Source organism: Nematostella vectensis, chromosome 12 (genome assembly GCF_932526225.1).
Source record: "Nematostella vectensis chromosome 12, jaNemVect1.1, whole genome shotgun sequence".
Classification (NCBI taxonomy): domain Eukaryota; kingdom Metazoa; phylum Cnidaria; class Anthozoa; order Actiniaria; family Edwardsiidae; genus Nematostella; species Nematostella vectensis.
Window position 1 is genome coordinate 14,183,431 of NC_064045.1, and position 25,577 is coordinate 14,209,007.

The 25,577-nt window shown below is 45.9% G+C and overlaps 1 protein-coding gene across 2 annotated transcripts in view; it reads right to left on the reverse strand.

Moving 5' to 3' along the window:
- Positions 1 to 25,577, reverse strand: part of LOC5520178 — a 131,797-nt gene that overhangs the window by 15,468 nt on the left and 90,752 nt on the right. For both annotated transcript variants that reach the window (XM_032365133.2, XM_048719933.1), the window contains 22 exons: positions 25,179 to 25,415; positions 24,362 to 24,609; positions 23,457 to 23,706; positions 22,735 to 22,977; positions 21,842 to 22,258; positions 21,123 to 21,421; positions 20,416 to 21,049; positions 16,673 to 18,598; positions 16,080 to 16,328; positions 15,191 to 15,520; positions 14,718 to 15,047; positions 14,049 to 14,441; positions 13,560 to 13,710; positions 11,742 to 12,037; positions 10,880 to 11,177; positions 9,748 to 9,927; positions 8,902 to 9,108; positions 7,258 to 7,608; positions 6,764 to 6,921; positions 4,939 to 6,022; positions 4,452 to 4,584; positions 399 to 3,384 (listed from right to left, as the gene is read on the reverse strand). In XM_032365133.2, the coding sequence (XP_032221024.2) occupies positions 399 to 3,384; positions 4,452 to 4,584; positions 4,939 to 6,022; positions 6,764 to 6,921; positions 7,258 to 7,608; positions 8,902 to 9,108; positions 9,748 to 9,927; positions 10,880 to 11,177; positions 11,742 to 12,037; positions 13,560 to 13,710; positions 14,049 to 14,441; positions 14,718 to 15,047; positions 15,191 to 15,520; positions 16,080 to 16,328; positions 16,673 to 18,598; positions 20,416 to 21,049; positions 21,123 to 21,421; positions 21,842 to 22,258; positions 22,735 to 22,977; positions 23,457 to 23,706; positions 24,362 to 24,609; positions 25,179 to 25,415 (11,400 nt within the window). The remainder of the gene's footprint in view (positions 1 to 398; positions 3,385 to 4,451; positions 4,585 to 4,938; positions 6,023 to 6,763; positions 6,922 to 7,257; positions 7,609 to 8,901; positions 9,109 to 9,747; positions 9,928 to 10,879; positions 11,178 to 11,741; positions 12,038 to 13,559; positions 13,711 to 14,048; positions 14,442 to 14,717; positions 15,048 to 15,190; positions 15,521 to 16,079; positions 16,329 to 16,672; positions 18,599 to 20,415; positions 21,050 to 21,122; positions 21,422 to 21,841; positions 22,259 to 22,734; positions 22,978 to 23,456; positions 23,707 to 24,361; positions 24,610 to 25,178; positions 25,416 to 25,577) is intronic.

Consider the following 25,577-nt stretch of genomic DNA (forward strand, 5'->3'; position numbering starts at 1 on the left):
ATTTGTGTGGTGATTGCCTTGGTCAGCAAATCTGAAGAGGCAAAAACACTCTCTATTTGTCTTATTTTTAAAAGATTCCTTACGGAAGTATTTGATAATGATAAAAATACCAAAATCATTATGACCCCAGTAGAATGTGGGGGAAATAACCCCTATATACCCATAAGGGTTTGTTCGCACTAGGACGCAAGCGCAACCGCAACGCACTTGATTTTCCGATTCTCATTCGAGCACAAGAGCAAGCGCAAGAGAACGCAGCTACTTGATTATCTTGCGCTTGCGCATGTGTTTAGACAATTTTAATCAGGGTTGCCTTTGCGCTTGCGCCATACTGAGAACCAGAGAGCAATCCCATAATTCCCAGGGATCTATTAGTAACGAGCATCATGGGTGGTTACCTGTGGATCTACGGTAGCTAATGGATATCTGGTACCAGTCCCCAAGCAGCAGCGATTCGCCAGTGTCATACCCAGTCTCCTCGACATACACAACTACAGTTTTTCCATTCACAACAGCAAAGGTCTGCGAGGTCGCATAAGACAGCAATGTTCCCCCGTGCGACTCCACCCGGACGAACACTTGGAGGGTCACATCCGCGGAGGCATTGAAGCTAACACTAAGCGCATGCGCACTGGCCACAGTGCCGTTGAATTGAAGACAGTAACCCATTGTCGTTATTGATAGTCTTTCGTGAAACGCAGAAGATCCGAAAATGAACATGGAATTCTCAGCGCTAACTCGCCAATATTCGCTTAGTTGGCGTATGATGAGTCTCTCAGTGGCGTGTTCCATACTGAGGGAGGGGAGAGTGGTGTTACTAAATTCGTTATTCACGTTGCCGTCGCATGACCCACACAGACCGGAACTTGTCATGCAGAGCCTCGACTCCGTGATCAGCTCGAAAGAGAGGTACTTCCGCCATGTCTTGACGCGTAATGAGGTAAGCTCACCCAAGTTTTTGTTATTGGTGATTTGGTATTCCTGTGGTGAGGTTGTGTAGTACAGGAAGCCCGCATCCAGAGACGCATGTGTCGCCGAAGTCAGTTTTCCATCGATCCAGATTCGAGAGTTATCCTCGTTGCTCATAGCAGCTCGTATTGTAAAGTTCTTTGCGCCTGTTCGAATGGCGAGAGCGGATATGCAAAACGATTCGCTACCGCATGGAATCTGTCGCACTTGGACCGCGAATTGCGGGGTGCGTAACAAGTAATACTCGCCGTAAGTGCCGAAGTTGTAGCCCGCTCCGTCAAATGTGGTGTAATGCGCTGCACCGAAGCCTTGACAGAAGATCACACTAGAAATGTTAGGTGTATCTGTAAGCGCTACGGAGCAGTCGCTAGCATTCCAGCCCTGAGAGCACTTGGTACAGTCTGAGGAGGAGTTTGCGTTCAAAGGACAGTCACACGCACCAGTGAGCGAGTCGCAGGACGAAAGGCCATTACAAGGGCTTATGTAACCGCCTGGGCACTCCATTGCGCAGCTAGTTCCGTAGAAACCACTCCTGCATGCGCACGTATTCCGCTCAGGAATGCCATACTTGCAGTAATCTGTGCACCCGAGTCCAGACCATTCCGGAAAATCGCTTCCTGTGACAACTTGACACAAGTCTTTGGCATACCATGGCGTGAGGGGATGTAACGCAAGACACAAGTCCGCTGCACTAAGTACCGACCAGTAAGCGTGACGGAAGTCACCACTACGTGACACACTCATTACGCATGCGCTGTAGTAGACGGACTGGGCAGGATGAATCAACGAGGGACATGAGCCTGACAGGTTGGAGTTTGTGATAACGTCCCTGCATTTCTTTTCGACTTTGGCGTATGGCAGGACTCCATCATACCTCACTTGGTAAACACGGCGGATATCTAACGAGAATTGCGCGATAGGGGCACTGGAAAATACCCATAATGGCGGGCGCCAGATGGATGATGGGATAGATATATGAGCGCTTGATACGCAGTCACATGCGAAATGACCTTGACCTTCGTCAAACTTCCACAAACTTGCAAGATCAAGTGATTCCCTACAGTCCACATTCCGTTTCCAGTTACTCGATACCGCACTTGGATCCAACTTCCGGTTCCAGATTCTCAACTCGTCAATCTCTCCTACGAAACCGGAAACGGGAAATTTTCCTTTCCCCGAGGGAGATGGGAGCCAGTATCCTAACGCCAGCATCCCTCCTGGCTCAAACACGTTGACTTCGGACGATATCGGAAAGTTACGGCTACTGACACGCCCGTCAACGTCAATCAAGTAGAACTGTAGAATCTTATTGGTTGGCGACCAGACAAGAGCAATTTGAGTCCACTTGGCGATCTGAATTGAGACGAGCGTGTCTAGTATTGCGTCTGCATACTGAAGCTTGACCATTCCTGAGCTGACCGTCACAGCAAATGTCTCGGTCGTCGTGTACGATATGACGGTACCAGACGCCTCCAAGAGCCTCACGAAAAACTCAATAGAAATATCACCCGAGGAGAAGCTATAGATCTCCGCTGTTTGTACACCGGAGTTGTTAAAGAACAGCGCATACCCACCGCCTCCTATCTCCCTCATCTCGTGGTAATCATTAGACGGATAAGTAAAGAGGCTGTCGTTGGTAGTTAGCCATGATGGGCCATAGACCTCGTGTATGTACGACTGCGAGATGTTACTACTGGTGGCAGAGTACCCGGTTCGGCTGGTAAAATCGTCGAATGCTTTATCATCACAGTTTCCCCACAAGCCTGCACTTGATTTGCAGTACGTCTTATTGCTAATGGTCATTTGCATATCGAGGTAGCGATCATATACACGCACATCCAAGCGGACACCGTGCACACAATCTACTCTGTAACGTAACAGCGATACGCGACGGTATGTAAAGCCGTGACCAAGGTCCATTTCAAGTAACGCAATCTCTTGACTGTTAACGGAGACGACGGCGTCTTCAGTGTTTGCGAACCGCGAGTGGATATTCAACACAGTGGCACCGATTTTCACTGCCACTGCATTTGCGCATGACGACGAAGCAAAGCAAGGTACTAAGCGCACTTGGACCTCTAGTATACCACCAAGAGTGTATAACAGTTGATATTCTCCTCTGCCATAGAATTTATACATTGCACCGTCAAGAGTAATGAAGTTCGCGAACCCATGCAACGCAGCGGTTTTGTTGTTCACAGTCAGAGTGACTACGGAGCAGTCAAGTCCATAGTACCCGGCAGAGCATGTCCTACATGCGCTATCCTCGCGCCAATTGATATCGCAGGTGCACGTGCCGTTGGTCTCGTCGCAGATTCCGTTACGGTAGCAAGGTGCCAAAGGACCGCCAGGACAAGTGTGTTGACATGCCTTGCCCCAGAATCCATCGCGACACACACACTTCTGGTAGGTATTCTAAAAAGAAGCATTTTGACATAAGATCGTCTATAACCGCGCAACGAAGAAAATTTGCGAAGGAGCGAAAATAAGCCCCTTACAGCGATTTTTAAATAAAGTTGCAATGTTGAATCCATGTGTTTTCGCACCCGAAGTACCATGTATTATAATATTATCAATGGTTGAATAACGTCGGTCCTAAAAGCCTTTGGCTGTTTTTAGGGCAAACAAAAATTCTACATTTAATCACAACTGAAATTTATTTGCGCGTTACGATACATGTGCTCTCCGAGTGCAACCTTATTTGTCATAAATAATATTTTACGTTGTAAAAGCTCCGAATACCGGCCATAGACTTGGTAAGTCACATCACAATCTTACCTCATCCTTAGCCATAGACTGGGCAAGTCACATCACAATCTTACCTCATCCTTAGCCATAGACTGGGCAAGTCACATCACAATCTTACCTCATCCTTAGCCATAGACTGAACAAGTCACATCACAATCTTACCTCATCCTTAGCCATAGACTGGGCAAGTCACATCACAATCTTACCTCATCCTTAGCCATAGACTGGGCAAGTCACTTCACAATCTTACCTCACCCTTAGCCATAGACTGGGCAAGTCACATCACAATCTTACCTCATCCTTAGCCATAGACTGAACAAGTCACATCACAATCTTACCTCATCCTTAGCCATAGACTGGGCAAGTCACATCACAATCTTACCTCATCCTTAGCCATAGACTGGGCAAGTCACTTCACAATCTTACCTCACCCTTAGCCATAGACTGGGCAAGTCACATCATAATCTTACCTCATCCTTAGCCATAGACTGAACAAGTCACATCACAATCTTACCTCATCCTTAGCCATAGACTGGGCAAGTCACATCACAATCTTACCTCATCCTTAGCCATAGACTGGGCAAGTCACTTCACAATCTTACCTCATCCTTAGCCATAGACTGGGCAAGTCACATCACAATCTTACCTCATCCTTAGCCATAGACTGGGCAAGTCACATCACAATCTTACCTCATCCTCAGCCATAGACTGGGCAAGTCACATCACAATCTTACCTCATCCTCAGCCATTGCTCTGCTGCTGTTACAGGGCATCGTCATCTCCATGGTTACGTCAACTTGAGCAGTAGTGCGTCTATTGGATAGAGGGTATGCAAGAAGCCATACGATGGATGAGGAGTCGTGCAGCCTGTAAAACAAGGCCATGTGAGCGCCACGGTGTCTGCAGTTTTGGACCAGGAAAATAGAGGGGTTTATACTAGAGTTGTGACTGTCCCCGCCACACCCCGAAAACGAGGTCCCATGCAATATTAGAAGTAACAAAAGAAGAAAAGAAAACATTATCAATATTTGATATTTATTATATACAGGAAAAGCTTTTTCTGTTTCCTAAACGTATATTTATAGCCTTCTGTTATAATCATACGTTAAAATAAAACTACTAAAAACAAGAAAAGAAAATGCGGTCTGACCCAACATTGCTGTGCTTTTAAATAAGACAACATAAACCCTTTCTAGCTGACCCCTCCGCCCCCCTACTCACCTCACATTAAAGACCTTCTCGTATCTTCCAGGCACAAATTTGGTAGGTTGTCCCAGGTCCTCGCTGGTCAGTGGTACAATATTTTCCCCTGACGGGCTCCCTGTGGCGTAGCGTACAAATCCCGTTTGCCCGCCGGGGGACGTTATCAGTGAGGGCCTGGTAAACTTGTTATCTGGGCCCACTTGAAGGTACACGTTATGAGGGTTATTGTTTTCGTATCCAAACCATGCAAAAAGGCTGCCATTCTCGTTACGCGACAAGCAGCTCACAAATGGCGTTACATGCTTAGTCCCCCAACTTCCGTCACGCGTATCCTTGTAGTCTGAATTAGTTGTAACGCAACCAATGTCGCATTGTTCTCCAACGTGCGCATTGTCACATTGCAAGCAGTCGGGTAACGCCCATCCTGTCACGCACTCCTCACAGGTCGATCCGTTCCAGTGCCCTTTTGTGATGTCATCGTGACAAGTGCACACGTCACCTTCTGGGCCCGTTGCGTTACCATGCACACAGTAGACACTGCAACTTCCGCTCCAGCCAATGTAGTTTGTAACGCAGCGCTCGCATTCCGATCCAGTGTAGCGTGGTTGACAGCTCTCACATGAGCTACCGCTGAACCCATGTCTGCAGGTGCAAGCTGGTATGTCGTTAATCAAGGTACAGTTGCCCCTAGCATTACACATGGGGACCCCCGGACATACTAATTTCCCGCAATCTGGACCATCAAATCCTTGGTTACATAAACAGGTTGGCGTGACGGAGCCGGATTGCATGACGCAAACCCCGTGACCGCTGCAATCTGGTTCTCCTGGGCAGTCTATCAGCTGACACGTGACTCCTTTGTGCCCCTCGTCACAAATACAGTGTGACCCATTGCACTTGCCATGCCCTGAACACTCCACGTCACAAGCCAACCCCTGATAGCACGCCTCGCATCGGCAGATGGCGCTGTTCGGAGGAAATTCGTTTCCATGGATACAGGGAAGCTCGCACGCCGCGCCCATTGTATTGTTGGTGCAGTTTATGCATCGTGGGGGGTCAAAGCTTCCGTCACATACCCCGTTGTCGTTGCAGTCGGGAGTACCTGGAATGGAAAGTGGATAAAGGATTTCAATTTTTTACGAAAGAAGAAAGGCCTCTCGCGGGTAACTGGTTAAAAAAATTCGTCACCGATGCTTCTAAAAATTCATAAATAAATATGAGATATTATTAATCGTCGAAGCGCGATGTAAGTTCAAATGAAATAGTAGTTTAGTAGGGGGTTTGTAACAAAATATCCGAATCGATTCCTTGAATAATAGAAAAAAAACGAGCGCCAATTTCTAACCTACTCTCCGATTTCATTTGCACGTGCATGGCCTCTCGCCGATAAATAATATCTAATATTTATTTATGAATGTAATAATGGACCGTTTTAGATATGGTGATGTCCCCCTTTCATATTCTTGCGTGACACTCATAGTCTTGCATGACACTCATATTCTTGCGTGACACTCATATTCTTTCATGACACTCATAGTCTTGCATGACACTCATATTCTTGCATGACACTCATATTCTTGCATGACACTCATAGTCTTGCATGACACTCATATTCTTGCGTGACACTCATATTCTTTCATGACACTCATAGTCTTGCATGACACTCAAATTCTTGCAGGACACTCATATTCTTGCATGACACTCATAGTCTTGCATGACACTCATATTCTTGCGTGACACTCATATTCTTGCGTGACACTTAGGCTTTTACTGAGTGACAAAAAACCCACTCATGTACCAGTGTCACGCAATGTTGTCACACAAGTCGTTACAATTGCATTACCTAAGCAGTCTGGTACGTGACATCCATCCCCCTTCCATCCTCGGTAACAGTCACATTCTTGCGTGACACTCAGACACACTCCATGACCACTGCAGTCGACATTGTTACCAGGGCAACCGATGGTTTCACACTTGGCACCGCGGTAACCCTTGTCACAGCTGAGAAACATCAAGAAATTAATCGATAATTTGATAATTTAATGAAAAAATTAATGATGTGTAGCTTGGAAGAAAGGCTAGGGGAATGTTGCAATTGCCATTCCTCTTTATGCTCGTCAGTATCTCGTTAATAGTGTCCAAGTCATAAGATATCGGCCAAGCAATTCATTTCTTCAGTCCAGACTTATATATACTTTTCAAGTCACACAAGAAATCAACACTAATTGCACATACCCTAGCGACGATCCCGTCAGAAATAAGTTACTAACTAAGACTTATTTAATTAATGCTTAGGATTAAAGCAAATGTGGTTTCTAGAAAATCCAAGATTCCTACCTGCATTTTCCGTCACGGCACACACCGTGACTGTCACACTCTTTGTCACAGAAGACCCCCGTGAAGCAATCACTACACACGCACTCCGGCTTTCCATCATTTACCACCACCGTGCCATTCCAGCACCGGATTCCACAGTCGTTACCAAGGTAACCAGGGTCACACGTGACGCAAACAGGAGGGTTGTGCGTGACCCCGTCACACACTCCGTGACCATTACAGTCGCCACCCCCGGGGCAGTGTGGGATATGGCAGCCAACGCCCTTCCATCCGGGATCGCAATAACATTTCCCATCAGCCAAACAGGATCCATGGCCGCTACAGTCGGTCTTATACCCAGGACAGCCCAGTCTGTATAGATGAAAGAGTTAGAGCTGTCGGCATACTGGAAATATGCTTTATTGGTTTTAATTGCTTTACTTCAGAGAACTTTTAAGGTTGCGCGGGCGTCGCTTTGCCAATCCGTTACTTTGTAAGGAAATAACCAATCCGTTACTTTGTAAGGTAATAACCAATCCGTTACTTTGTAAGGTAACAACCAATCCGTTACTTTGTAAGGAAATAACCAATCCGTTACTTCGTAAGGTAATAACCAATCCGTTACTTCGTAAGGTGATAACCAATCCATTACTTTGTAAGGTAATAACCAATTCGTTATTTTGTAAGGAAATAACCAATCCGTTACTTTGTAAGGTAATAACCAATCCGTTACTTTGTAAGGTAATAACCAATCCGTTACTTTGTAAGGTAACAACCAATCCGTTTACTTTGTAAGGAAATAACCCATCCGTTACTTTATAAGGTAATAACCAATCCGTTACTTTATAAGGTAATAACCAATCCGTTACTTTGTAAGGTAATAACCAATCCGTTACTTTGTAAGGTATTAACCAATCCGTTATTTTGTAAGGTAATAACCAATCCGTTACTTTGTAAGGTAATAACCCATCTTTTACTTTGTAAGGTAACAACCAATCCGTTTACTTTGTAAGGTAATAACCAATCCGTTACTTTGTAAGGTAATAACCAATCCGTTACTTTGTAAGGTAACAACCAATCCGTTACTTTGTAAGGTAATAACCAATCCGTTACTTTGTAAGGTAACAACCAATCCGTTTACTTTGTAAGGTAATAACCAATCCGTTACTTTGTAAGGTAATAACCAATCCGTTACTTTGTAAGGTAATAACCAATCCGTTATTTTGTAAGGTAATTACCAATTCGTTACTTTGTAAGGTAATAACCAATCCGTTACTTTGTAAGGTAATAACCAATCCGTTATTTTGTAAGGTAATAACCAATCCGTTAAAATCGTAAATAAAAATCTTGGTAAACTATTGGGATGCTGCTTATCATGCTACCTAAATAGGCATTTTTATCTTGACATGAAAAAATAGGTGTTTTCGACCGAAAACCCGTAAGATATAGTAAAATGGGGCGTAGTCATTTTTATCTAGCTCGTCAATGACCCTAAGGATAGCAAAAATGGGTGTGGTCGATATAATTTTCAAGATATAGTAAATTGGGGCGTTGTTGCAAAATTATACAACACTGAATCAATGACTTACTCTTACTCTAGGTCCACACCTCCGTCAATCGACTGTACATAAACGGCCACACAGTAATACACCATATATACAGTACCTTTCGCAAGTAAGCCCTCGCCAGCCGTCAAACCCGCAGTCACAGGTCCCGTTAGTACAGTTCCCGTGTCCCGAACACTCCAGGTCACACGACACACCACTGTAACAACTTGAGCAATCACACACATCTCCTCCGTCAGCCGTCTTTTTCGGCGTGCCATGCGCACAGGGTATATCACAAGCTGCACTCATGTACCCGGCATTACATCTGGAATATACAAGCAGAGTATTTAAGGGGGGAGGGGCGTGGGCTTACACTTGGATTTATAATTTTTCCCCGAGTTAGAATTAAGACTTTTCTCTTACCGTAAACAAGATTTTTGGTGTATAAAATGCAGAGGAAGTTATTTCTTTAATGTTGTAAGTTTCTATGTCTAAGGCTATTTTTTGTTCTGTTTTACAAGGGGCACAAGTTATATATTGAGCCAAATGCAGAGTTGTTTATCTGGAGGGTAAAACGACGCGGTGTTCTTGAAGAAAGAAATCATGCAGGCTTTTTATCTACGTGTTTGTAAGATTCATTTAATAAAAATAATTCCAGTGCATAACATCTCGTACTAAGCTTAACGTACAGTGTACAACTCTGACACAAGATTTATTTACCGACGGCTATCGACTATTCGCATGCTTTCAAGAAAGTTGGACAGTCGAAGGACAGAGAATACATTAAAACTGACCACATTTTGGTTCTGCAGTTCATGATGCTGATGTGTTTTTATTGAATTTCGTGTGCTTTCAAGACACATATGTTTTAATGTGTAGGTTCTAATATGCGTATTTTCAATGTATAAAAATATAATGTTGAAGTCGCGATAAGGATAATTGAAGTTCACTTCCTCTATCTCACCTGCAATACGGGATATCTGCGATAACACATGTTCCGTTCCCACTACAGTCAGGAGTCCCCGGACAGTCCGGAATTTCACATCCCCTCCCACTCCATCCTGGATTACAGTCGCATTGTCCGGTTGCGCTGTTACATGTTCCGTGTCCGGTACAGTCCACGCCCCATCCCGGACAGCCTTTCCTGCAAACATGGGGACATTAGTACAGTGGAACTCGATTAAACAAAGTGCCAAGGGAATGAGAAAATCTGTTCGCCATATTAAGGGTTCGTTATATCGAGGTTCCGTTCCATATATTTTGTTGTAATTTTGGCCGGGATGAAGTAAATTGGAAATACCGAGGGATTCGTTATATAAAGGCTCTTTAAATCAAGTCAGTCTCAAATAGTGGAGGAAACCCATAAGAAGACACTAGTTTGTGCAGTAAGAGTCAGGGGGATGGGGGATGAAGGAATTCAGGGGAGAGAAGAGGGCCTTAAACACGAGGTTCCGCTATAAAAGGGAAAGCTTCTCCCACTTCCGGGCTCGAATTTGCAATTATAATTAGAATACTGCCACGCTAGCAGTCACAAATTACACAAATTACAAGTCTCCTGTTAAAAAATGCTTATCCCTTAGTCTCAGTCGTTTGGAATAAAACTATTTTTGTACAGGTAACAAGACAATTGTGCTAAGAGATTGATAAATAAGTGATTTGCTGTCCACTCACGTTTTCGGTGCAAAATTTCAAATTATAATCTAATATAATCTAACGCATCTGCATAAATTATAACTTCGCTGTGATGAAAATTCTCGTATTTTAGAGCGCACACAGCTTGGTATAACATTATTTTACTATAAATAGAAACATTTTAGGTGGACAAGTCTTGGTTTTGAATAAGAAATTTGAGTTTAGCGCTCAGAGCAATTGTCCTGCCATGTTGACTCATTGACGGCTGATTGATAACTGATTGTTCCTGAGCCCGGGGGTGGGAGGAACTTTTCCTTTTATAGCGGAACCTCGTGTTTAACATTCGTCATCATTATTCCTTCTTTGAGATGTCCCTTCCCCTGGACATTCCTTGATTTGCTCCTTGTTAATGTTATGTCGTTAAAATTGCATGCAATCGTGTATAATATCAAATTCAATCTAACCTATTACACACGGCTCCTCTCCATCCTTCAAAGCCGCATTCACACGTGCCGTTTACACATGTTGCGTTAGTGCGACCCGAGCACAGCAAGTCACAGTTGAGTCCCGAGTAACACGGGTCACACTCGCAGACCCGCGGGTCGGAGGTACTCTGTGTTCCCTTAGTGCAAGGCATCTCGCAAGCGATCCCCGCCCAGCCAGCCTGGCAGTGCCCGCAGTACGGAGTGTCAGCGGGAATACAGGTCCCTCGGTTGTTACAATCGGGTTCTCCCGGACAATTTGTCTTTTCACAGCCGATTCCTGGAAACAAATGTGTGAAAGTAACACGCTTAGTCGAACAGAATGCAAAGATGATTATCGCATATAAACCTAATTGACTGCCAACCATTCGAGTGCGGCCCACCCATCCAACCCTAAAAGGAACATTGACTTGATCTACGGCATGCACACAACCCACAAGCCTGGCTTGGGCTTGGCCCAGAGCCCAGAGCCCTACCATCTCATGAATAACAAAACCCAGGGAAGTATATTTCCTTGTGCTGTAACTCATATCGTGTTAAACTGTGAACCCTTCGAGTGCGACCCAGGGAAAAATATTGTAATATGATGTAACATGTATCGTGCTTAAGCAAATGCATTATTATGTTTTGTTTTGTTAGTGTTCTCTCCCACCATCCTTTATCGTCCTTAAACAAATGCATTTATTATTATTGTTGTTGTTCTGTGTTCTAACCACTCCATCCTTTATCGTGATAAAACAAATAAATTATTATGTTTTGTTTTGTTCTGTGTTCTCTCCACTCCATACTTTATTGTGATTAAACAAATAAATTATTATGTTTTGCTGCTGTTCTGTGTTCTTACCACTCCATCCTTTGTCGCAAATACAGGTCCCTGTCGCTGACAGACATTGTCCGTGTCCGGAACAGTCCCTCTTGTATCCCGGACAGCCTTTGTTCTCACAGTGCTTCCCGCGCCAGCCATCAAACCCACAGTCACACTCCTTATCTACGCATGCGCTGCTGTGGTTGGAGCAGAGTGTACCGCAACCGGCGCCATTATAGCACGGCTCGCAGACGCATATGTGGTCAGCAGTTGGCGTGCCATGCGTACAAGGAAGTTCGCAGGCAGTACCCATCCAGCCTTCGGTACAGTTACACCTTGGAGGCAAAGGTTGCAAATCAGGGGTGACAATAATAATAGGGGTATAATTACAATGGGACCCTGTTTACGCCGCTCTTGTCAAGGGTGTGCCATTGATGCTAAAAAAGTACATTGGCAATAGGCGACAGGCACTCACATATCACGTGACCTATTTGGGTGACAAACTCGTGCTCCGGCTTTTGGAGGCAAAATAACAACAACAAAAAACAACTTATTCAGCGCTTACGAATCAGCCAAAAAGTTTATATTGTATCAAACAAGCTAAGGTTAATCTACGCTATCAGCTCTATACACCTACCCCGAGGAGGCGCTATCCGCTCTATGCACCCTCCTCGGGGAATCGCTATCAGCTTTATAAAACCACCTCGGGGAGTCGCTATCAGCTCTATACACCTACCTCGGGGAGTCGCTATCAGCTCTATACACCTACCTCGGAGAGTCGCCATCAGCTTTTAACACCTACCTCGGGAAATCGCTATTAGCTTTATAAAACCACCTCGGGGAGTCGCTACCAGCTCTATACACCTACCTTTGAGATTCGCTATCAGCTTTATACACCTACCTCGGGGAATCGCTATCAGCTTTATAAAACCACCTCGGGGAGTCGCTATCAGCTTTATAAAACCACCTCGGGGAGTCGCTATCAGCTCTATACACCTACCTCGGGGAGTCGCTGTCAGCTTCATACACCTACCTCGGGGAGTCGCTGTCAGCTCTATACACCTACCTCGGGGAGTCGCTGTCAGCTTTATACACCTACCTCGGGGAGTCGCTATCAGCTTTATAAAACCACCTCGGGGAATCGCTATCAACTCTATACACCTACCTCGGGGAGTCGCTATCAGCTCTATACACCTACCTCGGGGAGTCGCTATCAGCTCTATACACCTACCTCGGGGAATCGCTATCAGCTCTATATACCTGCCTCGGGGAGTCGCTATCAGCTCTATACACCTACTTCGGGGAGTCGCTATCAGCTCTATACACCTACTTCGGGGAGTCGCTATCAGCTCTATACACCTACCTCGGGGAGTCGCTATCATCTCTATACACCTACCTCGGGGAGTCGCTATCAGCTCTATACACCTACCTCGGGGAGTCGCTATCAGCTCTATACACCTACCTCGGGGAGTCGCTATCAGCTTTATACACCTACCTCGGGGAGTCGCTATCAGCTCTATACACCTACCTCGGGGAGTCGCTATCAGCTCTATACACCTACCTCGGGGAGTCGCTATCAGCTCTATACACCTACCTCGGAGAGTCTCTATCAGCTCTATACACCTACCTCGGGGAATCGCTATCAGCTCTATACACCTACCTCGGGGAGTCGCTATCAGCTCTATAAACCTACCTCGGGGAGTCGCTATCAGCTTTTAACACCTACCTCGGGGAGTCGCTATCAGCTCTAACACCTACCTCGGGGAGTCGCTATCAGCTCTATACACCTACCTCGGGGAGTCGCTATCAGCTTTATAAAACCACCTCGGGGAGTCGCTATCAGCTTTATACACCTACCTCGGAGAGTCGCTATCGGCTTTTGGATGGAGACAGTCCCCGCGACCATTACAGTCAGGTGTCCCGGGGCAGTCTGGGATATCGCAGGCCTTTCCGGTCCATCCGGGACTACACTGACACTCGAGTGTCGCCAGGTTACACGAGCCATGGCCTGCGGAGAAAAGTCAATTCGCTATTGTTACCTAAATTTGGTGATTAATATAATTGAGAAGTTTTTGTTATTGTACGATGGACTGAGTTTTAACCTGATTCAAGCTGATTAATTTCGCTACTCAAATGAAAAACCATTTACATAGCATACGAAACCCCGCGCTTTACAGGTAGGTCACTTCTCGGCTGATTCTGATATAAACAGCCCTTATAGCCCAGGTCCCTGTGTCATATACATACTTCTTACCTGAACAATCCACAGGCCACCCAGGGCAACTAGGTATAGCGCACACGGGTCCCTTATAGCCCAGGTCCCTGTGTCACATACATACTTCTTACCTGAACAATCCACAGGCCACCCAGGGCAACTAGGTATAGCGCACACGGGTCCCTTATAGCCCAGGTCCTTATCACATACACATTTCCCGTCCTCGCACTTCCCATGACCGGAGCACTCTTCATTACAACCGCTGCCTGAGTAACACGCATCGCAGACGCAATCAGAAGCGTTCCCATAGTTATACCCGTTGAGGCAAGGGATCTCGCACTTCTCTCCTCCCCACTTAGGAAAGCATTGGCAGCGTCGAGGGTTTGTGTTACTACATTCGCCTTGACCGGAGCAGGGAGGGGACCCTGGGCAGTCAAGTTTGTCACACGCGTCCCCAGCCCATCCCGGGTAGCACTCGCATTTTTGGAGCTTCAGATTACAGAAACCGTTTCCGTTGCAGTTGCCTGAAAATAAAATTAGACGACTTCAATGAGATAATTGCTTTGTATGAAGAAGTTATATGAAATGAACTTGTCGTAATAGTAAGTGTGTTGGTAGCCCAATGTAACTCCCCATGTAACCCCCATCGAATCTCCCTTGTAACTTGAATCCCCGGGAAATTAAGCCTCATGTAATTCGGACCCCACCCCCCCTTTAACTCGAGTCTGATAACTCGAACACCACAACCTCCAACCCCCCCCCCCCCCCTCTCTCTAAACTTGTTACCTTATGAAACTTACCATCGCGTCCGGGACATCCGGGTAACTCACAATTGACCCCGACATAAGCATCACCCGCGGCCTCATTACACTTGCACTTCCCTTCCACGCACTCGCCATGACCCGAACACTCGCTCTGGCACCCGCTACCCGTATAACATGGGTCGCACACGCAGCTGCCGGCCACCTCGCGCCCGTGCACGCATGGATCGTTACACGCCGGGCCCATCCAGCCTTTCACGCAGTCCGTGCACGCAGGAGTGTCGCGGTTTGTGGTGTTGCAAAAGCCGCGGTCGAAGCAGTTTGGCGTGCCTGGGCAGTCAGTTATGTGACAACCTATGCCGGACCAGCCTGAGAGAGAGAAATGAATATGTTTGTGGTGTGGCTCAAACAGATAACAAACATAGCGCTCAAGTTTGTTTGTTGCATATGCATTATTAGCCGAACAGATAAGTTAATAGAAAGGTAGTCCACAAGTTCGTCCATCCACTTACCAGGGTCGCATATGCACTTGTGATTGGCGCTGTCACACGTGCCGTGTCCGCTGCAGTCCTTCCCATCAACCCCTGCGCATCCTGGCACTTCACACAGGGAGCCCCTCCATCCCGCTAGAGTATCGCAGGCGCATGCGCCGTTCACGCACTGACCATGTCCAGAGCATTCAACATTACAACCTCGTCCTGTGAAGCATGCGTCGCATTGGCAGTTACCGCTGTCCATGGGAACTTGGGTACCGTGGACGCAGAGGTCTTCGCATGCCTGTCCCATCCACCCTTGCGAGCAGTTTGTGCACCGTGGCGGGTCGAAGCTTGTATTGCAGTGACCTTGGGAAATGATAGGGTACAATGAGAACCATAGTTAGCTAGAGAAGGGGTATACATATAAATCATTTATAACTACAACGGCGACGGCTAACACGGTGCTTAATTACCAGTTTTAATAAGATTATCTATATTTTATGATCTGAGATCGACAAAAAGCAGGGATCCTATTTCGACTACAGCAGAAAGAAGTTGGAAAAATTCGTATCTCAAAAAATAGCCACTTCGATTGGCTGTACAGTAAAACATGGTTTTACGTATTGGATTAATCACGCATTAGATATTTTCGCAAAAACACAACAAAGAAATGAATGTACAATGCTGTTATAATAACGCCCAAATAGGATAGGAACGTGTTGAGGACAGATGAAAATTTAGAAAAGACGAGAGAACGCTTGGTTAGAGCGAGATAGCGCCGCTACGAGATGGGGGAATAAGGCTAGGTTCATCGCAGAGGGAATTGACAGATGAGAGCATGGTCAATGTGGATTCTGAGGTAAAATTATTGTTTTATTTCGTGATGCTTCGACAGGCGAAATGGACCCAGCAATATTAACCTTACCTCGACCAGCGCAGTCCGGGTTTCCTGGACAATCCGGAATCTCGCATCCGTCGCCCGTCCAGCCATTCTCGCACACACAAACATGAGTTGCGCTGTTACACTCGCCGTGCCCGGAACAGTCCGTCCGGTGTCCGGGGCACCCGGGATTGTCACAGTAGGTGCCTCTCCAGCCACGGAAACACTTGCAGATTCCAACGGATACCTTACCATGGCCAGAGCACTCGCTATCGCAGCCTACGCCAACCCATCCTGTCAAAAAAACACCGAATTACCCATCAACATCTTATCAAAAACAGAGAAGCAAAGACCTGTTTGGTCTTTAGACCAAAAAAAATATCAATTCCTTCAACAAAGACAACAAGGATTTCATGAATGATGAGTTTCCTTCGAGATCGTGAAGTTGACTGATGAGTTTCGGATGAAATAACGAAAATATTTATAAAATAGTTAAATAGCAAAAGAAAAAAAACATTCACCCAATGATGGCATGTAATAAACCTTATTGGGAATTTTAAAAACTTGTTTGATATGGCAATAAAATATAAGCAGCTCATTCGCGAAATGATGCTATGGGAACAGATAATACCTCTTACCTGGTTCACAAATGCAGTTGCCGCTGTCCATGGGAACTTGTTGCCCGTGGACGCAAGGATCGCCGCACGCCGGACCCATCCATCCGGAGGAACAGTTAGTACAGGTAGGAGTCCCGGATGTGGTATTGCAGTAACCGCGCGAATAACAGTCCGGTGATCCGGGACAATCGGCTTTCTCACATCCTGAGCCTGTCCAACCTTCATAACACGTACACAAATGGGTGGCGCCATTGCAACTTCCGTGTCCCGTACAGTCTGACCCTTCACCCGGGCAACCGGGGTTATCGCATACTGTTCCCCGCCATCCAACATCACAGATGCATTTTCCCTGGTGTACACTTCCGTGTAATGAGCACTCGGCGTCGCATCCAATTCCCGTATATCCTGGTAGACATGTGCAGATTCCACTATTCATCGGGGTTTGTTGACCGTGCGTACATGGATCGCTACAGGCTGGACCCATCCATCCTGGAATGCAATTCTGACAGGAAGGTGGGTCGGTAGAGGCATTGCAAAATCCCCGGTTGAAACAGTCCGGAGCCCCGGGGCAGTCCGGGATGTGGCAACCGATTCCCGTCCAGCCTTCAAAACAGGTGCATTGATGCGTAGCCCCATTACAATCACCATGTCCACTGCAGTCGCCCCCTATACCGGGGCAGCCGGGTATCTGGCAGACCTCTCCCCGCCATCCGGTTAGTGGGTCACACTGACATGATCCTCCATTACATGTGCCACGCCCCATACAGAGAGAGTCGCACCCCCTTCCCGCCCAGCATGGGTCACACGCACATATTCCACTGTCCATGGGCGTTTGCTTGCCATGTACGCATGGCTCGTTGCAAGATGGCCCCATCCATCCTATGATACAGTTACGACACACAGCCGATCCGTTCGCGGCAACGCAATTCCCTCGGCCATGGCAGTCCGGCTGGCCAGGACAATCCAGCTGGCTACAATCAAGACCTCTCCATCCGGGATCACAGTAACAGGTTCGCAGGGCACTGTTGCACACACCGTGTCCAGAACAGTCATTCGGGCATTCAGGTTCCTCACAAAACACCCCTTTCCATGTGGGATGACATCGACACTTGCTATTTACGCATGCACCGTTGCCTGAACACTCAGAATGACAATAAGTCCCAACGAAGCATGTATTGCACTGGCATCGCTTACCAATACACGTGCCATTTCCTGAACACTCATATTGGCACTTGTTACCATGGAAACAGTGATCACACACACATTGGCCCGTCACGCTACATCTGCCGTGACCGCTACAGTGCGTGACAGGGTCACACACGTATTCACAATGGTAGCCTGTCCATCCCTTGTCGCAGCTACAGCCTCCTGTATCACTACAGTCTCCGTGACCCGAACACGTGACTGCACGGCTGCATGCGTACGCACAGTTTACACCGTAGTACCCATTGACACATGTACAGGAACGCGTAACCGCTGACCAACTCCCGTGGCTGTTGCATTCGTTGCCTTGGCTACAGATCTGTCCATTTCCACCCCTTTGTGCGCACGTGGAGCCATCACACCCGGGACTTCCGCCACTCACGCTGCTATGGCGTAAAATGTCTCGCCTGATTGGCTGCGGAGAAAATTGTCTAATGAACCCACCACTTCCCCCTCCCCCATAGTATCTCGTACCGCAGCTGGTGTGACCACAAGTAGAGCACCAAAAGTTCCCGTTCCCTCCCTGACTAGTCACGTGACCGTGTCCCTCGAATGCACTCGTCGCCAGGTATATAGTTCCACCACTACCTCCACCGCCCGACGTACTGTGCAAGGCGCTAGTGACAACGGAGCCGTCCAGTTCCAGCAAGTGGTCTGACGTCACGAACACAACACCGCCGCCAGGGCTATCAGCACCGCTACCGGAGGAATCCGCTGTACAGGCTGCCTCATACTGCGGGCCACCTATGGGATCCCCAATAGGTTAAAAGAGGGTGACAAAATGAGAATGGTGGATGAGTGTTTGGTCACACGGATGAACACGTCTGTTGGGGAGAGGGGGTCATTAACAATACACGGATACAATCGTTTGGGGGAGGGGGATCATTAACAAAACACGGATGAACCCGTGTGTCGGGGTAGACGGGAGTCATTAACAATACAAGGATACACTTGTGTGGGGAAGGGGGGTGATTAACAATACACGGATGAACTCTGTGGGGGAGGGGGGGGGGAATTAACAATACACGGATGAAACCGTGTGAGGGAGGGAGGGGCTTGGTTAGGGTTAGGGCTAGGATTAGGGTTAGTTCGTTTCGTCTAGGAATTTATAGCATTTTTATCTAATTGACGTATGGGATAAGGATACAATTATGGAAAAGCCTTGATTATGTAATGCAGTTACGAATGTGAGAAGCAAAACAAATACTCTTGATTTAAGGACAGAACCCTTCGGATAATACACTGCAAATTACCAGACGTAGAGCTCATTACGTCAACTCTACCAACAACGTTTTATAAAAGAACGCAAAAACATAAAAAAAACAATAAATTCCCTGAACATATCTTATTAATAACTGTGTGTCAACAATCACAAAGACAAATAAGTGGAGGCTTTATTTTAGTGGAAGTTTTATGAGAGCGACATTATCGATGCAAACTTGATGTGAATGATAATACTAATGATCGAAACACATCTGATCGAAACACAGCAAAAATTAGAAAAAGGCTAAGTTTAATGGTTTTCTTCCTAATTATACAGAATAAAAATTATACAGAAAAAGAAACAGGGGGTTCTAATTGATTAACCAGAATCCAAACAACTTGAAAAAAAGAAAAAAAAAGAAACCAGACACTTTTTTCTGGATTCATCGAGGAATTTCTTTGATATTGCCTAAAGGAACTGCGATACAACTGTCTTTGCGCTAAGCTTTTTGTCTTGAATCGTTTTGATTCTTTGATCAATATGATTTAATTTCGAAAACTGTAAGAAATATTTTCGCAACGATCTTTGTCTTGCATTCAGCGCTAAACCCTTTGCTTTTCTAATATCAGAGAAAGAAATATTGACGTGCAAGTCGAATACTGAAGTCGTATAATGACGTTATGAGAACAGATGCAAGCTTTAAAGACGAATGCTTCTAGGGGGTATGAAGACATTATACGATGGTTTCGGGAGAAAATGGTCGACGTGTAATTCTTTGTGTGAATAATAGGGCATGTCAATTCCGAGAAAAAAGTAACAGTTCTATAGAAAAGATAACCTTATCGGTGTGCTCAAGCCATAACTGCGATATTCAATATTCTGGGAACTACCATCAATAATTTCCTCAGCTAAACCGCTTTGTACCTTCCGCAATAAACAATCAAAAATGTGAAATTTTTTTTAGACCGGCCTTAAAGCAGGTCAATAACTGATAACTGATTTATCTATTCTGAATTACACAACTTGAATTGCTGCTGGTATGTCGGACTAGCGCGCAAATGTTTACTGGGCCTGTAACGAGGGCAGAAAATATAATTCGCGTGCATAGGCCGTTTTGCAGAATCTAAAAGGGACAGCGAGCGTCTGGCACTTCGGTATCGAAGCATCTGTTGACAGCCGTCTCGCAGCAAATAACTTTACTTAAAATTCTGCTTGCCGCACTTTTAATCATTGTGCTTATCGTCAAAATTAAAGAATGTAAGAAGGCTGTAGACAGCGCCTCTTTTTCACGCTCGAATTACACAATGACCACGTTATCTGGGAAACGGTCCACAACATTGCAAAATTGTTGCCTTACCATCCACGCGACAACTAACGCATCCTGTGACATGCCCGTCACCACCTTTCCCTCCGTGACCAGCTCCAGCCAAGTTATAACAACCAGACCCGTACCCCTGCCCACTAAGGCGGGACCTGCCACGCCCTTCAGCTTCCAGAATAGCGTCCACCTCGACATTCACAAAGCTTGCCAGCACATTTACCACATCCGCGGTGACTTTGCCAGTCGAGTCCAAGTCGAAATGCTCTACATTTAGTGCCACTGACTGTCTGGAAATATTCTGGGAGCTGCTTAAGACCTCTAAAGTCCCTCCCCTCATGACCCGCACACGCTGGAACCAAAAGTGACCAGCAGAGTTAGACGACGCCTGGCCATTTATGTATACTTGCGCGTGTACACCCTTGAAGACCCGTAGCTCCTCGATGCCCGAGAGCTTGCCGTGGATTTTCAAAGTCGGATCTCGTGACCCTGCAAGAGTAGTGAGGAGCGGAAGATAGAGTGTTCCTCCGTTGGCAATGTCGAAGTTGACTGGTGCGTGGACGCGCAAGTGTCCAGTAGCTAGGTAGACTTCAGTACTAGGATTGCTGTAGACGACACCTGAGAGATCTCCTGTAGCTTTGCCGATGAATAGCTTAGCCGTCACTGAAGGAAGCTGAAAAATAGTGAATAATTCATCTCAGTAGTAAGGATTGAATCAGAGAGAGTGATCGAGAGAACGCCCTTACCGGTTTTACTGCGAGAACAGCATTCCTCACAAGGCGAGCCGTGTCAAAGTAAAACTCTGTCTGCCCGGCATTATATAGCGTCAAGACGAACTCTGCGCCTCTGTTGGCATTATCCACCTGTAGATATCGGTAGGTATTTCCCGCGGTGGTGATATCAAGGTATACTGTGCCTGGACTGCCGTGCTTGTTGACCATGCTGTTTCCACCGATTGCGGTCAAGCTGCCGCGGAATGTGAAAATCTCGTTGATGTGCACAGCGACACGGCCCCCTGACCCTCCCCCACCGGTATTACTTGGACCTTGGAGACAAGAATGTTATCAATGTAACTTGATTCAAAGAAGATACAGAGCTAGTAAGCTTGGTTTAAACGATATTACGTCACGCATCGTTTTGAGCAGAGAGTAAATCTTCCTAATAAAGGCATCCTTACCTTATGTGCTAAGATTGTGTAAGATCTTAGTTTGTGTAAGATTGTATCTACGACAAGCCTGAAAACTGCGCAAAGATAAATTCACGACTATTTGCATCATGCGTAAATGTTGCCCAAGAAAACTTCCTCCGTCTGGGGAATAATATTTCTGGAATCACAGGATAAGCTTTCCTTACCCTTGCTCCATCAGTACAGATTTGAAACACTAGAGACAAAGCTAGTCGGCAAGATATTTGTCAGACTAAAATTGTATTTACGCGGTCAGCACATTGCAGAAATCGTTCTCACCTCCTGAAGCTTCAATAAGGCCATAACCTTTGAGATAGAGTGTTTCTATGACAACCGCACCTCCACTTCCGCCGCCATACGAACTTCCGGAACTCCCTCCACTTCCCACACCATTACACCTGATAATACCATCCACGATCACGTGACTTCCGGTTTTTATCTTTAGCCACGCCCCTCCGGCACCATAGCCTCCTCCACTTCCGGGTAGTAGGGGCTGGTAGAGGGAGCCGTATTGAATATTGACAGGGACGTTGCCCCCCGGGGACGCGTGGGACCCTCCTACTGATTGCGAGCCCGCTCCAGGGCCACGAGCAGCGGGATAACCGCCAGACGAACCGTCAATCAAACCTCCACTCTGAATGATTATGTCATCACTATCGATTGTCACGTGGTTTGAAAGAATCTGTATAGTGCCACCTATGAACAGAAAGTATCTCTTTTTTACCCATTTGGAGATCTGTTTTAAAGGGAATGTATTGCTTAGTGTGAACATAGTAGCAAAAGTCCAAAACGCTGGTAAATTTTGTTTCTGCGCATTGTTCTTAGAAACGTATTTGCTCAAATAACCGCCTGGTTCGCTAATGTAATGTCTCATGTCCCAGGCGAGGCGGCCAAGGCAATAATTTCAAAATTAGTTTCATCTCTAGGTAAAAAAAAGGTTTCTTAACAACGTGGAAGAAGTAAAAATTCTTCTAGAGTCATAACATAACATGCTTACAATGATCTAATGTTGAGGCGGGGTGTAGTTTTCCTCACCCTTTTAACCTTCCATGTTTAGGCAAGACCCTTGTTTGGGGGAGTCGCTTATTAGGGGTGGGGGAAGATTATTTGGAGGAGGTGCTCGAGGCATTACGAAACTCAGCATAAAAAAGACCAGCATAAGCGAACCTTACCTTTTTTTACAGTCACTCGAGCTATCTGCAGCACGGCCTTGATAGGGGTCATAGTGACCGTGACAAACGCGGCATTATTGACATCCATGAGAGGGACAATAATTAGGCCAGGAGTGAAGGGGTAGAAAGGGTTATCTTCAAGCCATTTGGACTCAGTAGCGAGCATGGCGGTGTGAGCCGTACCGGAGAACTCTATGGAACCGCCTCTCTCGACCACCAACCGCTCAACACCAGTCATACGACCTGAAGCGAGACGGGATTGAATTGCATGAACACGGCTAGGAAAGACACCCCTACCACTGGCCTTGTGAAACTTGACCAGCTGGCCGATTTTTTGAATCCCCGTTACATAAGTTTTCTCGGCAGGTCTGTTAGAGAGGGGGATAAGCACAGGAAGAAATAGGATCTTATGTTTGCTTAGAAACTGATGCGCGGAGCCAGTGAGAGAGGAGACGTGGGTTAACAAATATTGACTTCTGATTTTGATATTCGCTGCTAAAGAGAATATACTGGATCAAGAACTGCCCAAATGAATGGACAGAATGTTTTTAGACTGCCATTTGTAAACCGACGCTTGCTATAACGAAATAGCTTTTAGAACATGTGCATAAGAAAAATGTGACGCATACGCCGTACGCATAGCACAGGGAGACCGACTTCCACAGGGTGACCGACTTCTACAGGGTGACAGAGTGGCTAGTTCATTTTAAATCTATCTTTACCTTTAATAACAGATGTTTCTCCCCTTAAGATCACTTCAGTCGGGAAAACAACTTCCGCGTATTCATCAACGAAGAAGCCACAAGGTGCGTCCATATAGGTATGCGTTGCCATGACAACAAACACGAATAACCGCTGTCTCTTCGTGAGCCTCACGATGCCCGACTTATCCCCAGTCACCTCGTGAGCGATCACGGTCACGTTACGCACACCCTGGGGGTGGTAGAAGGTAACGGTGGCATGCCCTTCAACCTGAGGAATATTAAGGTAAGTGTCACTTACATCTAATATTAATATTTATTTCGGTCTTTAGTTTCAATGGTTTTTCCACTTAAAAGTATCATTTATCGCAGATGGGCAAGCCAAGTCTATCTGATTCCTGTTATTTTCAAAAACAGACAAAACAGCCCAACCTGGTCGTTGTTGGACCATCGAAATAAACTCTATAAAAGCTACTGATCAAATCAATAACATCAATAACAGCACTGGTATATTTGACAAAAGACACGGAGAAAATATGTCTTTATTAAAATTATGAGCTTTTGAAATGTTAAAATCACACAAAAAATTGCATGAGTTGTTGGTTCACTTTCTCGATAACAGAAACGTTGTACAACAGGGCACGCGCAGTGCTTTATAAGTGGCGGCTATAGGAATTGTGGGAATCGAACTAAAAGACGCCATACTGATACTTGTTGCATTTCTGCTCATATTGCATATAGGAATTGTAACTTACTGCACTTCTAATCATATTGCATTTCTGACTAGAGAATCTACAGGCAATGAATCAACAAAAAAGATTAAATTGCATGTTTTACGCCTATGTGAAAAGGTAATACCTTCGCTGACGTTTCGTACTTTAGCCCTTCGTCAGAGCATGGTATAAATGTCTTCTATCAGTACAAACCTGCATCTCATCAAACTCGTATTGGTCCGTCTGATTCTCCATGACAACGGTGGGCGTGTCCACTATCACGTGTTCGTTATCAACCTTGACCTTGGCGTGTTCAGGCTTGAAGTACGTGAAGTTGCCGTCTGGATTGTACTTTAGTTCTCGGTACTGAGGACCTCGACGACTCTCATACTTATACACCGTACCAGCAGCGCCTGACCTTGACGGTGGGATACCCGTGCCACCAACCGACCGGAAAGAGCCTGAGAACGAAAGAAAATGGACATATCATTTACTGGTTGTTGTTTTTCTGGGTGGTCTTAACGACCCTTTTGGAGACCTGTGAGAATCCAAAATCCGAAAATGTGGACCTAATTTTTCCGGGGAAGAGGGGAGGAATTGTCTGATAAAAATCTAATATCCTCCGAAAGGACAAAAATGTATTTTTTATGCATTTTCAGTATCTCCACTTGACGTTTATTGTCGGATTTGGCTACATACCAGAGTGATCTAGCTTATGATTTATAGTTATGTATAGTAATAGCACGTCTAACAAAAAGTGGACTTTCGGTGGTTGTGGGGGGTAGCGCGTGCGTCCGGCGTGGGTACGGGCCTGGTGCATGTAAATACATGGTGGATTTGATTAAAGGGAGGCTATATAACATCACGAGTAATATAACAAATACGATAGTAAAACCTGGCTGGCATATATACATATAGGCGCAACTAAACAAAATGATTTTTCATAATATTTATGGGTGGTCTTCGGAGACCATGAGTGATTTTTTGTGGCCACGGTAGCACGCGTTGCACTCTTATGAACCATCCTCACCTCCGTAGTTATTTTGGAAGTCGACATGGATGCCAATTCTTCCCCCAGCCCCTCCACCACCGCTGCCTGTGACGCTGCCTCCGTTAACATTCACTTCTCCGTGACCTGTCATGTTCATTGTCTCTATCAGGATACTGCCTCCACTCCCTCCCCCCGTCAGGCTGTCTTGTCCCTTGGCCGAGATCAGTCCATCGTGGTGGATGATCTTGCTTATTATCCACCGCAGGCACCCTCCACCTTGGGATGAAAACAAAGAGTGTCCAGCACCTCACTCAGTGCGTATATTTGACTTTTACTAAAGACTTATTATTTCATAAAAGTAGTATAAAAAACATAAGCATGCATTTAAAAGTAGAATAGCGCTAACTACAAAAGCAACAATGACGAAAACAATACATA